The 15,845-nt window shown below is 45.7% G+C and overlaps 1 protein-coding gene across 1 annotated transcript; it reads right to left on the bottom strand.

The window, feature by feature from the left end:
- Positions 1-374: 374 nt before the first annotated feature.
- On the bottom strand, positions 375-11,937 carry POLR1F (RNA polymerase I subunit F). Its single transcript, XM_073677840.1, has 4 exons — positions 11,626-11,937; positions 10,127-10,268; positions 7,576-7,781; positions 375-1,633 (listed from the first exon to the last, which is right to left on the bottom strand). The coding sequence occupies exons 1-4, from the start codon at positions 11,931-11,933 to the stop codon at positions 991-993; spliced, it is 1,299 nt and encodes a 432-aa protein (XP_073533941.1). The 5' UTR covers positions 11,934-11,937; the 3' UTR covers positions 375-990.
- Between the last annotated feature and the right edge of the window lie 3,908 nt (positions 11,938-15,845).

Genomic DNA, 15,845 nt, shown 5'->3' with positions numbered 1-15,845 from the left:
GGATACCCTCAAATGAAAGCTGAAAGTCTGAACTTCAACTGCATCTGAATTGTTTTGTTTAAAATTCATTGTGGCAATGTCTAGAACCAAAATTAGAAAAATGTTGTCTCTGTCCAAATATATATGGACCTAAATGTATAGGCATAAAATCACATGATCACAGTATCCATTATACTTTTCTGGCATAAGGCGATGTGGCGGCAGAGAAGTATCAGCCTTATTTGCTTTAATATCAGATGTTGTAGCTGTAACATTATGCCAGGCTTGAAGGGCAGGACACATTTTCAAATAAATCAATGTAATAGCTTTTCTGAACATAACCCTGAGAGTTAATGTGAAATGACAGAGCAACATGATTCAAAGGAGATATCCAGTCTCTAAAAATATATATTTTATTCATTCAAATTAACGCCATTAATAAGTTTGCTCTCACAGTCATACATTTGTGCATAGCAGTCACATCACTGCCCTGTGTCCTGAAGATCAGCATTATTTCATATTCTATGCTGCGATCATGCTGAGAGGGAAGTATGCATTCTAAAGAGGCCTACAGCCGAGCTGAATTGGAGGTTGTAGTCGGAGTGAAAGGAACAAAAGACTTTTGGAAAACGTAATCTGTAGCAGCAGGACCTCACCTGTATTCTTTCTTATATAAGTTTTATTTATTCGAAAATGTGATAAAGTTAGAATAATTTTAATTTATTTATTAAATCTACACTTATGTCCGTTAAAAAACATTGGAGACTCCACATCAGGTTCAGATGATCTCATACACTGGGCCACAATACTGACTGCTATTAAAACTGATGGAGCACAAAAATATTAAAATATATTTTCAAGAGAAAAACAAGAATTTCTTAAAGTCTACAATCACTTTATATTCAGAAACATTTTGGCTGTTTGCAGGCACTTTATTGCTGTCCTCTGTATAATCTTTGGCCTGAAACCACTTAGTTTAGGAAAATTGGGGTGCACAGATGAAGCAGGGTCCTAATCCAGGATGGCCGAAGTGTTTTTGTGTTTCTTCTTCCGTTTCTTTATGGCTGCAGGCTCCGTCACTAGTCCTTCTAATGCACCATCTCCAGTGACTAATGAATCTTCTGTCCCGTTGTGTAAGCTACTCTCAAGGTCAGCGTGGTCTGTTTGTTTCTTTTTCTTGGACTTTTTGGCTTTATGTTCTTGATATGAGACCACTGATGTGCTGTCAGATCCAATTACAACACTGTCTACTGCTACATCATTATCAATGTTTTGTAAAGAATCCCGATGCTTCTTCTTTTTTGTATGTAATTGCAATGAGGGCTCCATGATGGAATCATCTACATTTCCATCTATCTCTATAAACAGATCTTGAGAAAAGATTTCATGATGTTTGTGTTTCTTTCTCTTTTTCTTGGGAGCTTCTTCCAAACTCAAGTTCGTATTCTGCTGGTTATCAGAGTATTCGTTATGAGTAAAGGTTTCTTCATACGAACGTTTCTTGCCTTTTGATTTTGAGGTCTCCCTTGAGGTCACGGTCATCTCCTCAACTGCTCCTTCCTCTGTAATTTCTGAACCGTTCTTGACGAGTGATGTATTGGCATTCTGTTCTTCAGACATTGCATTCATTTTTTTAATTGCTTCGGCTTCCATTCTGGGAAAGAAGAACAAACCTATGGGTCACTTTTGGTGTCTATATGGTAATTTATTCTTTCTGGATGTGCATTTCAAAAGGAAACCGAAAAAGCTAATAGTCAAAGCACACAATTGATACATAGATTTCAAGTTAAGTACTTTAACCATTTCAAGACTGAGCAATTTTTTTGCGTTGTTTTTTTTGCTCCTTTTCTATCAAGAGCCATAACTTTATTTTTCCCATTGACAGCTTGTTTTTAGGAGGACAAGTTGTAGCTATGAAGGACACCATTCATGTGGAGGGGATAAGGAGGAAAAGTAAAATAAAACCCAATTCTGCCACTATTTCTTAAGTACTGTTTTTATGGCATTCACTGTGCAGTAAAAATGACCTGACAATTCTTCAATTCAGTTTGATTACAGTGATACCAAACTGAACGTTATTTCTTATTTTAGTGGTTAAAAAAAATATTCTGACCTTTGTAAACAAAAAAAAAACATTGTGTCTGTTTTCTGAGACTATAACTATCTATTTTTGCCATGTTCATCAGTATTCAGATCTTCAATATATCCTAGTATACCTATGAGTGGTGAAAAGTCTACTTTAATGGGATAAACCCCATTAATGATTACAACATTTTAATTTTTACCTTACATTGTAGACCCCTTAGTGGACTTGAACCTGCAATTGCTCATAGTATGGTTGAAACCAGAAGTTTACATACACTATATAAAAAGACACATCTGCATGTTTTTCTCAATATCTGACATGAAATCAGAATAAACCTTTCCCGTTTTAGGTAAATTAGGATTACCATAATTTTTAATATTTGCCAAATGCCAGAGTAATGAGAGAGAATGTTTTAAGGCATTTTTATTACTTACTGCCAGATCAAAAGTTTACATGCTCTAAGATTACTATGCCTTTAAACAATTCTGGACTGCCCATGTGATGATGTCATGTGTTTGGAAGCTTCTGATAGGTTTTTTGGCAACATCTGAGTTAATCAGAGACACACCTGTGGATGTATTTTAATGCACGGCATTAGGCCACGGCCCCACTATCAGTATTCGGTCAGTATTTTTTCTCAGGAGTGGGAGTCAAAACCAGGAGTGGGTGATAAATGCAGATTTGGTGACTTGTTTCTGTCATACCTTTTCTCTGATTGTTCCTCATCTGGTTTTGGCTCCCACTCCTGAGAAAAAAAAATACTGCCAAATACTGATAGTGGGGATGTGGCCTTAGACTTCATGAGATTTGCTAAAAAAGTGGAAACTTTTTTTTAATTTGAACTAAGTTCTAATAAGTTATTACAAAAGGGAACCAGCCATCAGACAAGACATTTCTAAAGGTGTATTAATTTCACCTCCGCAGTCCAGCAGACCTTGTGACATCTACGTCTTCTGCCATAATCAAATCAGAACTGAGAAACCCAATAGGTGTGTCCTGACCATTCCAGGCTGCCAACCTCATCAACCAGACAGTCTACGACATCTTCTAAGTCATCTACTCATCAAGGGCTTGATTCATGCACGATGAGCTAATTGTTTTATTGATATTATTTTGGCCTAAGTACGGTGTTTTGATTAGTATTCCTTGATTTTTTTCTTTCTTGCGTAGTAGTGGTGACCGAGAGAAAAAATAATTCTGGTGCTTCGATTCCCTTTACCTTGTTCCTGTGCACATGTTGCAGATTTGTCACTTTTCTTTCTGTGCAGATTTGTCACAAAACCTGAAGGGTTTTCTGATGCCAGCAAAATGAAGTCTCCTGCACAAGTTGCTTATTTGCGATTTGCAGATTTGGTCCAGATTTAAATCTAAAGCATATCAATTCTTTCAGCGTTTTTGCTGCAGATTTCACGCATACTAATAAATGGGGAAAAATCTGCACCAAAAACACGTTTATTTTACGGTGAGCACATTCCCAACTGTGTTTACAGATCAGGTTAATTAATTATATTTTGACAGACCCGACTTTTATGAAAACAGCAATACCAAATAAGTGTTTTTAATGGGGGAAATAAGGGATGATGTAAACTGATATCTTTTTTGTTTAGAATTTTTTTTTTTTAATTCTATTTTTCAGTCTCCTTGAATCTGCCATCACCCGATCACTTACATCAATTACTGCATTAATAAAATATTATGAATAAAAGAATTGTGGTGTCCTTTAAAGCTCTGCATATATCTAAGCTTCAGAGAAGTACCAATATAGCAGCAACGCAGGCCTTCAGCGGGTCCCAGCTGACATAGTAACTCCCAGGAGCCCCGCTATGGCATCACAAGGCGGGTTCCATTTACAGTGCATTGTGAAAGTATTTGACCCCTTGAACTTTTCTATCTTTTGCCACATTTATGGCTTCAAACATAAAGATATAAAATTCAAATTTTTGGGGGAAGAATCAACAACAAGTGGGACACAATCATGAAGTGGAACGAAATTTATTGGATATTTTAAACTTTAACAAATTAAAAACTGAAAAGTGGGGCGTGCAATATTATTCGGCCCCTTTACTTTCAGTGCAGCAAACTCACTCCAGAAGTTCAGTGAGGATCTCTGAATGATCCAATGTTGTCCTAAATGACTGGTAATGATAAACAGAATCCACCTGTGTGTAATCAAGTCTCCATATAAATGCACCTGCTCTGTGATAGTCTCAGGGTTCTGTTTCAAGTGCAGAGAGCATCATGAAGACCAAGGAACACACCAGGCAGGTCCGAGATACTGTTGTGGCGAAGTTTAAAGCCGGATTTGGATACAAAAAGATTTAAACATCTCAAGGAGCACTGTGCAAGCGATCATATTGAAATGGAAGGCGTATCAGACTACTGCAAATCTACCAAGACCCGGCCGTCCCTCTAAACTTTCATCTCGGACAAGGAGAAGACTGATCAGAGATGCAGCCAAAAGGCCCATGATCACTCTGGATGAACTGCAGAGATCTACAGCTGAGGTGGGAGAGTCTGTCCATAGGACAACAATCAGTCGTACACTGCACAAATCTGGCCTTTATGGAAGAGTGGCAAGAAGAAAGCCATTTCTCAAAGATATCCATAAAAAGTCTTGTTTGAAGTTTGCCACAAGCCACGTGGGAGACACACCAAACATGTGGAATAAGGTGCTCTGGTCAGATGAAACCAAAATCGAACTTTTTGGCCACAATGCAAAACGATGTTTGGCGTAAGAGCAACACAGCTCATTACCCTCAAAACACCATCCCCACTGTCAAACATGATGGTGGCAGCATCATGGTTTGGGCCTGCTTTTCTTCAGCAGGGACAGGGAAGATGGTTAAAATTGATGGGAAGATGGACGGAGCCAAATACTGGACCATTCTGGAAGAAAACCTGTTGGAGTCTGCAAAAGACCCGAGACTGGGACAGAGATTTATCTTCCAACAAGACACTGATCCCAAACAAAGCAAAATCTACAATTGAATGGTTCAAAAATAAACGTATCCAGGTGTTAGAATGGCCAAGTCAAAGTCCAGACCTGAATCCAATCGAGAATCTGTGGAAAGAGCTGAAAACTGCTGTTCACAAACGACGATCATCCAACCTCAATGAGCTCGAGCAGTTTTGCAAGGAAGAATGGGCAAGAATTTCAGCCTCTCGATGTGCAAAACTGATAGAGACATACCCCAAGCGACTTGCAGCTGTAATCGCAGCAAAAGGTGGCGCTACAAAGTATTAACTCAAGGGGGCCGAATAATATCGCACGCCCCACTTTTCAGTTTTTAATTTGTTAAAAAAGTTTAAAATATCCAATAAATTTCGTTCCACTTCACGATTGTGTCCCACTTGTTGTTGATTCTTCCCAAAAAAATTGAATTTTATATCTTTATGTTTGAAGCCAGAAATGTGGCAAAAGGTAGAAAACTTCAAGGGTGTTAAATACTTTCACATTGCACTGTAAATGCCACTGTCAGATGCCAGCTGTTTAATATAAATCAGTATCTCCCGCATAGGAAGAGAGTTCAGCTCCTGAGCCCCCTCCACACACGGGATTCCCTGTAATCATGTACACTTGCACACAGTGGCAACAAAACTGTACTCCACCCTTTACAAACTAGAAGTAGATTGCATGCTGAATCGGCAAACTCATGCCGAATATTAATCTCCCCTAGGTGAAGCGCATACCAGAGCTGTACTAAGGGAGCATTGACAGGATTTATATTTCTGGTATTATATATAGGATCATCTGCCACATAAGTATATTAGTCAAACAGTGAGCCCAGGACAGACATGTATCACGGGTCCAGAACAGATTGTCCACGAATCTCTTGACCAGAACCTACCTACCCCATATTCGCTTACGTGGCTGGAGACCCATGCCGGTTCGTGCATCGAGGTACAGGTATCTATTTCAACTGTTTATTTCTGTTAATGTTGATGATTATAGCTTACAGCCAATGAAAACATAGAAGTCATCTTAGTAAATTAAAAACAAAAAACACCTGCAAAGGCCTCCTCAGCATTTAAAAAGGTCCCTTTGTCTGTTTCAGTAGACTCCACAATCATGGGGAAGACTGCTGACTTGACTGATGTCCAGAAGGCAGTCATTGACACACTCAACAAGGTCCCAGATTTCCAATTTTCATTTGGAAATCAAGATCCCAGAGTCGGGAGGACGAGTGGAGAGGCCACAATCCAAGCTGATTGAGGTCTAGTGTGAAGTTTCCACAATTATTGATGGTTTGAGGAGCCATGTCATCTGCCGGTGTAGGTCCACTGTGTTTTATCAAGACCAAAGTCAGCGCAGCCGTCTACCAGGAAATTTTAGAGCACTTCATGCTTCTCTCTGCCGACAAGCTTTTTGGAGATGGAAATTTCATTCTCCAGCAGAACTTGGCCCCTGTCCACACTGCCAAAAGTACCAATACCTGGTTTAAAAACAACAGTATCACTGTGCTTGATTGGCCAGAAAACTCGCCTGACCTTAAAGGGGTTGTCCACTACTATTCAAAATAGCCCAATGTGTTTTTATGCTGAATAGAAGCTTCTTCTGCCTGTGAGCGGTGCTATCAGTGGCCGCTCACAGGCATCGCGTGACCCCCGGCTGCAGCCGGTTCTGACATCCGATGATGTCACGTCATGATTCCGGATGCAGCCGGGATCCCTCTTCTGGTAACCCCGCCCACAACCCAGCAGCCACCGCACGCTCTCCCTCTCCCCATTCATTGGGAAAGCGCGCAGTGGATGCTGGGTGTGACGTGTGGGGTAAACTCGCCCACAACCCTGCAGCCACCGCGGGGACCCCAGCACTGAGTCACGCCTCACTTGACGTGACGTCAGCGGGAGGTCACGTGCTGCTTGTGAGCGGCCCGTGATAGCGCCGCTCACAGGCAGAAACAGCAGCTGGAGGTATTTAGAAAGAAGCTTCTATTCAGCATAAAAATACATTGGGCTATTTTGAATAGTAGTGGACAACACTTTTAACCCCATAGAGAATCTATGGGGTATTGTCAAGAGGAAGATGAGAGACACCAGACCCAACAATGCAGACGAGCTGAAGGCTGCTGTCAAAGCAACCTGGGCTTTCATAACACCTCCGCAGTGCCACAGGCTGATCGCCTCCATGCCACACTGCATTGATGCAGCAATTGAAGCAAAAGGAGCCCTGACCAAGTATTGAGGGCATTTACTGAACATACATTTCAGTAGGCCAACATTTCGGATTTTAAAAACATTTTTTCAAGCTGTTAAGTATTCTAATTTACTGAGATAATGACTTGTGTTTTCATTGGCTGTAAGCCATAATCATCAACGTTAACAGAAATAAACACTTGAAATAGATCACTCTGTTTGTAATGACTCTATATAATATATGAGTTTCACTTTTTGTATTGCAGAACTGACATAAATTAACTTTCTGATGATATTCTAATTTAGTGAGATGCACCTGTACATGCTCCATCCAGCCTTATACACCCAGTTTATGTAAATCTGTAACAACTTACATCCTACTCAATCTGCCGCGAATGCAAAGCACTCCCACTGCATCCGAATCCAATCGGAAGACTTCAAACTCCAGCTGATCGCCCACATTCACATCCACATGCTGCCAGGCTTCAACAGCCATCTTCATGGGCCTTGGTATGGAAGCATTGAAACAGCCATGGACGAGGCAGCCGATGTGGCTGGGAGCCTTCTTATTGACCACGCCCTAGGGGAACAACATTTGGATATTCTAAATGGCTGACAACACAACAAAATATTGAATAGAAAACTTTATTTAATATAAGACGCTCTGAAAACAAAAGGTGAAGCATGTTTATTGGTAATGGAGAGTCCTTCAGGTCACAACTTTCATCCTTAAAGGGGTTGTCCAACACTAGGACAACCCCTTTTTGAACTAAATGTTTGGCCCCGAAAAAAATAATAAAGCTTATCACCTCCCGTGCCGGTGAAGTTCCCGCAGTGTCAGCACTTGTGGTCCTGGAGCCCTGGTGCAGTGGAATGACACCCGAGTCCGGCGCCCAATCAGCGCTGACGTCACTGTTCCCGCCTTCATAGGGATTGAACATGAAGAAGAGGTCTGGGATCAGCCGCAGCCCAGACTTCCTCTTCATGTTCAATCTGTACGAAGGCGGAGACAGTGACGGCAGCGCTGATTGGACACCTGGCTCACGTGTCAAACAACCGAATGAGAGTCTCGGGACCGCGAGTGCCGACACCGCTGGAATGGCGCCAGCACGAGAGGAGAGTATAGGCTTTATTATTTTATCGGAGTCAAACAGTTAGTTCCAGAAGGGGTTGTCCTGTAGTGAACCCCTTTAAGACCGCATCACTCTGTAGACTAAAATGTTGGTGGCACCATCTTTCACCCATAGAATTACACAGTATTGGCCAATGGTACTGTAGAAGTTTAGTATGTCGGGGAAATGAAAGACAGTAGAAAGTGCTGACCGAAACACGTAGACTATAAGAACGTACGGAGAAATAGCCCCGAAAGTGCACCATCTTTATAAAGGGTTAACCACCACTGTCCATTCAGAATACAGACATCACAAAGAGGGGAAGGTCTCAGGGCCCCATCTATCATACAGATCAGAGAGGGAATATAAAAAAAAGGATCTCTCACACTGAAAGTCTCTATGAAGGCATGGTCTACACTGCAGAAATCCACAGAATATGTGATAAAAGTGTAAAGGCTCAGAGAAAGTATTAGCTGGGAGCCGCAGTGATGTAAAGAACGGAGGTGCTGGGTTCCCCTTGTGAATAGTGAGGTAGACCATGTGCACCATAGACCACATGCGCATCTCCACTCAATTCCTGGCCCATGGGACCTGTGGGGAAATGTGCACTACTGCTCAATTCACATGGACTCATGGGCATGTAGAGACAAGTGCTCTTCCAGACATCAGCGTGTCCGGTAAATGTAGTGACAGTTTCTACACGTACTGGAGACATTGACAGGCGTAGACCCATTCAAATGAATGGGTCTGTGCACACGTCAGCGTGTTTCCATGGACGGTGGGCAAAACAAGTTAACATGTCGGTTTTTTACCCGCTGCATGGGCAAAACGTCCCACAATGATGACACACAGATGACATCCATGTACCATCAGTGTGACACGTACAGGCACCTGGGAATCAGCGGTACAGTTAGCACTGTTCCTAAGCGCTGGGTGCTGAACGCTGCCCTCATCATTGTCCCCTGCCAGTGCTGCGATCAGCAACAGCAGGGGACAATGTTGAGTAGTAGTAGTCTGCTCCTGCTGTCTCCAACTGTAAAAATAAGAATAAAACTAAAAAAAATCCTTATACTTACCTGTTTTAAGTGTCCCCAGCTGTAATCCACCTGACCGCTCACGCCGAGAAGGCAGGGAAAATGACTCACTAGCGAATCCCGAAGCTGAGCTCAGCGAGCGGTCTCTTGTCGCTCCGGGGCTCGCTCGCTGTGCGAGTCAGTCACTCTCCCTGGCTTCTCGGTGTGAGCGGTCAGGTGGATTACAGTGGGGGACACTTAGGACAGGTGAGTATAAGAATTTTATTTATTCTATTTTTACAGTCGGAGATAGGGGAAGCAAACTACTACTCTCAACATTGTCCCCTGCTAGCGTCGATCGCAGCACCGGCAGGGGACAATGATGAGGGCAGCACTTAGCACCCGGCGCTTGGGAACAGCGCTAACTGTACTGCTGATTCTCAGGTGCTGGTACGTGTGTTCCTGATGCGGCACACGGTTCCAACACAGGTGAACACGGACATCTCCAGTACTGGAAAAAAACAGTACCGGAAATATCCAGACGTGTGAAAACTGCCTAACATAACTCCTGGTTTGGAGAACCACCAGTATTTAAAAAAAGTTACACTGAATTAAATGGTGACCATGACGTGCAGCAAAGAATCATTAATAATGGGCACCAGCAGCTGGTCTTAGGGCTAACAATACCTTCATAAGGGCTTATAAAAAGCTATTTTCAGACACCATAATACACAGACTATATAATGTGCTCACACTAAAGACGTCACTTCTGCTTGGTCTGATCACATATCCATACTTACCACAAGCTTCTCTCCGTACTGCGGCTGGAAAACAACAAAGTCGGCTTCAATATTGATGTGAATGTATCCAATGTCATCGTATATGTCTCCCAACTCACCAATCAGCTTTATGTTATCGTAGGCCACGGGGACACCTTCCAATCTACAAGGACAAAGTCTCCATCACAAGACATCACATCTGTGAAATAACAGTGTTAGCGCCCAGTCAGAGGGCCGAATGAATTGGAGAGATCGGAACGAAGTGCATAGAGGGCCGGCGGTTCTTCCGACCCGAGCGTGACAGCTTCATGTATTTCTATACAGCTGGCGTGCTCGGATGAGCCACGACTAGTCCGAGAATTGCGATCCCATTTATACGGCCGTCTGACTGCGCCCTCAGAACGATTCTAATTCCATCAGACATTTACACGCAGCGTTTTTTTTGCAAAATGAAGAATGTAAATGACATTTTAGGAATGTAAAATTTACTTTGCTGCTACCACAAAATGCAGTGTTTTTTCCTGCAGAAAAAAAAAAACACATGGAAAACAATGCTGCAAAAACACCAAGTGTGAACGTACACTTATGGGTCACAAATGAATGTAGCGAAGTCTCAGAGACTATGTGACCTGATTGATTTCCACAAGGGTCATTTGAAAAGAAAAACCGCAAGTAGGACTAAAAAACACAAAACTAAGGGTATGTGCACACGGTCAGTAAACGCTGCGGATTCACCTGGGTGCAGCGATTTGGACGCAGCACAAGTATGCTGCGTTCAAAGCGCTGCCTTTACTTAAAGGGATTCTCCGAGAAATGAACTAAAATAAATACACAAGTAAATATTAAACCTTTTTTCTAAATACCTTTAAATAGCAAACTGTACCCGGTGGACAAAGGTTTTCTGAAAGGGAAAACCCCTTTAAGTACCTTAATAGTGTCACAATACAAAACGCCTAACACAAGCCCTCACACCGCTCATTCCAGGGGTAAATGAACAGAAAAACTTCGGATCTCAGAAAGTAAACCCAAAATATTAGTTTTCACCTCAGCACATAAAACAAACAAACACTATAGCAGATGGGGGCGCAGGATCTCTGTCATGTTTTACCACATAATAAACAAGGTAAAAACAAACCCCACTAATACAATGTGGGATGGAGGGGAGGTTCCCACCAAGTCACTGTACTGGGAAGGTTTCTCCCAGTTTTCGGTACAATTTATGATAAAGTGGATGGGGCCATTCAATTCTAGAACACGTCCTGCACACATGGAGCCGTTAGACGACTATCAGGGGAGAAAAATAATAGGAGTCTGGAAAGAAAGGGAAAAACTAAAAGCAGAAGACCTGGCCCCACCATGAAGGGGTTAAGCTCGGCCCCCTGACCAGCACTCAGTGATCCTGGGAGCCGGGCTCCTCCTGCATAACTGTGGATGAAGGAACCACAAGTCCCAGCACCAAGTGGTCCCTGCCCTCGGCGCCTTTGACTGTACAGCGCCCTCTCCCGGCCGCTCGCACTTACACCACGTTGTACTTCAGCAGCTCGGCGGTCAGGTGCTCCGTTATACCGCTGCGCTTCTTGCTCATGTACTTGGGGGACAGCGCTATGTGCCTGCGGTGCGTCTTCACCGCCAGACACGAGTATTTGCTGTGTATGAAGCCGCAGGCCTCGGAGAAGGACGGCAGCGTGAGGCAACACAGGGCCGCCAGCTTCTCCGAGACGTCGGCTGCGGAATCCCCAGGGTTGTCAGGCGCTGCCATACTATACCGTCCACATGGCTGCCGTACAGACGGCCCCGGATGATGACGTAGCCTCACCCACAACTCCATCACTAGAGGGCAACTAGCTCACTGCTGAGGAGCCGCGGCCATGTTTGTGGAGACCAAAGTGTCTCCAATCACTGTGCGCCTGCGCATGCCACAGGTGCTGAGGACTCGGAAGGTGAGAACAGTGCAGTGTTCGGGCGCTGCATGGTAGACCCTCGAGGTTTTCTACTACTATCCTGTCATGTCAGTTTATGACCGTATTTAAAAACGTATGTTAACCCCTTTCCTCACCAGTACCTTTTTATTTTGCTCTTTTTTCCTCCTCTCATTCCAAGTCGTTTTTTTTCCTTTCAACATCCCTCAGTTATAGTGTTGTTTTTCATATGAAGAAGAAACAGGACTTTTTGATTTTCCGCCAAAGTTTTTAGGCTCCATTTTGGAATACATATGATTTATTAATTTATTTTGTTATCTTTTTTAACTGAGGCTGGGAGTCTGGGGAATAAATATTAGGGTTTTCTGTGTTGCAGTGAAAACCCAAAATTGTCAGGTCATACAGGTCCGGCCATATCACAAAAACAACATAGTGATGAGGAACTGTCTAAGGGGGAACAGGCACAGGAGGAACTGGCACAGTAATGAGGAACAGGCACAGGAGGAGCGGGCACAGTAATGAGAAACAGGCACAGGAGGAGCGGGCACAGTAATGAGGAACAAACACAGGAGGAGCGGGCACAGTAATGAGGAACAGGCACAGGAGGAGCGGGCACAGTAATGAGAAACAGGCACAGGAGGAGCGGGCACAGTAATGAGGAACAAACACAGGAGGAGCGGGCACAGTAATGAGGAACAGGCACAGGAGGAGCGGGCACAGTAATGAGGAACAGGCACAGGAGGAGCGGGCACAGTAATGAGAAACAGGCACAGGAGGAGCGGGCACAGTAATGAGGAACAAACACAGGAGGAGCGGGCACAGTAATGAGGAACAAACACAGGAGGAGCGGGCACAGTAATGAGGAACAGGCACAGGAGGAGCGGGCACAGTAATGAGGAACAGGCACAGGAGGAGCGGGCACAGTAATGAGAAACAGGCACAGGAGGAGCGGACACAGTAATGAGGAACAGGCACAGGAGGAGCGGGCACAGTAATGAGGAACAAACACAGGAGGAGCGGGCACAGTAATGAGAAACAGGCACAGGAGGAGCGGGCACAGTAATGAGGAACAAACACAGGAGGAGCGGGCACAGTAATGAGGAGCGGGCACAGTAATGAGGAACAGGCACAGGAGGAGCGGGCACAGTAATGAGGAACAGGCACAGGAGGAGCGGGCACAGTAATGAGGAACAAGCTCAGGAGGAGTGGGCACAGTAATGAGAAACAAGCACAGGAGGAGCGGGCACAGTAATGAGGAACAGGCACAGGAGGAGCGGGCACAGTAATGAGGAACAGGCACAGGAGGAGCGGGCACAGTAATGAGGAACAGGCACAGGAGGAGCGGGCACAGTAATGAGAAACAGGCACAGGAGGAGCGGGCACAGTAATGAGAAACAGGCACAGGAGGAGCGGGCACAGTAATGAGGAACAAACACAGGAGGAGCGGGCACAGTAATGAGGAGCGGGCACAGTAATGAGGAACAGGCACAGGAGGAGCGGGCACAGTAATGAGGAGCAGGCACAGGAGGAGCGGGCACAGTAATGAGGAGCAGGCACAGGAGGAGCGGGCACAGTAATGAGGAACAGGCACAGGAGGAGTGGGCACAGTAATGAGGAACAAGCTCAGGAGGAGTGGGCACAGTAATGAGGAACAAGCACAGGAGGAGCGGGCACAGTAATGAGGAACAGGCACAGGAGGAACTGGCACAGTAATGAGAAACAGGCACAGGAGGAGCGGGCACAGTAATGAGGAACAAACACAGGAGGAGCGGGCACAGTAATGAGGAACAAACACAGGAGGAGCGGGCACAGTAATGAGGAGCGGGCACAGTAATGAGGAACAGGCACAGGAGGAGCGGGCACAGTAATGAGGAACAAACACAGGAGGAGCGGGCACAGTAATGAGAAACAGGCACAGGAGGAGCGGGCACAGTAATGAGGAACAAACACAGGAGGAGCGGGCACAGTAATGAGGAGCGGGCACAGTAATGAGGAACAAGCACAGGAGGAGGGGGCACAGTAATGAGGAACAGGCACCGGAGGAGCGGGCACAGTAATGAGGAACAGGCACAGGAGGAGCGGGCACAGTAATGAGGAACAAGCACAGGAGGAGCGGGCACAGTAATAAGGAACAGGCACAGGAGGAACTGGCACCGTAATGAGGAACAGGCACAGTAATGAGGAACAGGCACAGGAGGAGCGGGCACAGTAATGAGGAACAGGCACAGGAGGAGCGGCACAGTAATGAGGAACAGGCACAGGAGGAACTGGCACAGTAAGGAGGAACAGGCACAGGAGGAGCGGGCACAGTAATGAGGAACAGGCACAGGAGGAGCTTGCACAGCAATGAGGAACAGGCACAGGAGGAGCGGGCACAGTAATGAGCAACAGGCACAGGAGGAGCGGGCACAGTAATGAGGAATAGGCACAGGAGGAGCGGGCACAGTAATGAGGAACAGGCACAGGAGGAGCTGGCATAGTAATGAGGAACAGGCACAGAGGAGCTGGCACAGTAATGAGAAACAGGCACAGGAGGAGCGGGCACAGTAATGAGGAACAGGCACAGGAGGAGTGGGCACAATAATGAGGAGCAGGCGTAGGAGGAGCGGGCACAGTAATGAGGAACAAGCACAGGAGGAGCGGGCACAGTAATGAGGAACAGGCACAGGAGGAGCGGGCACAGTAATGAGGAACAGGCACAGGAGGAGCGGGCATAGTAATGAGAAACAAGCACAGGAGGAGCGGGCACAGTAATGAGGAACAGTAACAGGAGGAGCGGCACAGTAATGAAAAGTGGGCACAGTAATGAGGAACAGGCACAGGAGGAGCGGGCACAGTAATGAGGAACAGGCACAGGAGGAGCGGGCACAATATTGAGGAACAGGCACAGGAGGAGCGGTCACAGTAATGAGGAGTGGGCACAGTAATGAGGAGCAGGCACAGGAGGAGCGGGCACAGTAAGAGGAACAGGCACAGGAGGAGCGGGCACACTAATGAGGAACGGACACAGGAGAAGTAGACACAGGAAGAGCAGGCACAGTAAAGAGGAGCAGGCAGAATAACGAGGAGCAGACATAGGAGGAGGAGTGTACACAGTAAGGAGGAATGGATACAGTAAGGAGGAGGAGACACAGGAGGAGCGGGCACAATAATGAAGAACGGACGCAGGTGGAGCCGGCACAGTAAGGAGGAGAGGGCACAGTCATGAAGAACGAACACAAGAGGAGCGCGCACAGTAAGAAGGAGCAGACACAGGAGGAGCGGGCACAGTAAGGAGGAGGAGATGCAGGAGGAGCGGGCACAGTAAGGAGGAGCAGACACAGGATGAGCGGGCACAGTAAGGAGGAACAGGAGGAGTGGGCACAGTAATGAGAAACAGGCACAGGAGGAGCGGGCACAGTAATGAGGAACAGGCACAGGAGGAGCGGGCACAGTAATGAGGAACAGGCACAGGAGGAGCTGGCAGAGTAATGTGGAACAGGCACAGGAGGAGCGGGCACAGTAATGAGGAACCGGCACAGGAGGAGCGGGCACAGTAATGAGGAACAGGCACAGAAGGAGCGGGCACAGTAATGAGGAACAGGCACAGGAGGAGCTTGCACAGCAATGAGGAACAGGCACAGGAGGAGCGGGCACAGTAATGAGCAACAGGCACAGGAGGAGCGGGCACAGTAATGAGGAATAGGCACAGGAGGAGCGGGCACAGTAATGAGGAACAGGCACAGGAGGAGCTGGCATAGTAATGAGGAACAGGCACAGAGGAGCTGGCACAGTAATGAGAAACAGGCACAGGAGGAGCGGGCACAGTAATGAGGAACAGG

This window comes from Phyllobates terribilis, unplaced genomic scaffold (genome assembly GCF_046119375.1).
Source record: "Phyllobates terribilis strain yellow unplaced genomic scaffold, ASM4611937v1 Scaffold_4__5_contigs__length_816908805, whole genome shotgun sequence".
In the NCBI taxonomy this organism is placed as follows: domain Eukaryota; kingdom Metazoa; phylum Chordata; class Amphibia; order Anura; family Dendrobatidae; genus Phyllobates; species Phyllobates terribilis.
This window is presented reverse-complemented; position numbering and strand designations above follow the sequence as displayed.

Coding starts and splice junctions, on each gene's coding strand:
- POLR1F (XM_073677840.1), bottom strand. CDS start 11,933: ATGGAGTTGTGGGTGAGGCTACGTCATCATCCGGGGCCGTCTGTACGG. Junction 10,269..11,625: donor CTGCTGAAGTACAACGTGGT/GTAAGTGCGAGC, acceptor TTGTCCTTGTAG/ATTGGAAGGTGTCCCCGTGG. Junction 1,634..7,575: donor CGCGGCAGATTGAGTAGGAT/GTAAGTTGTTAC, acceptor CTTCTTTCCCAG/AATGGAAGCCGAAGCAATTA.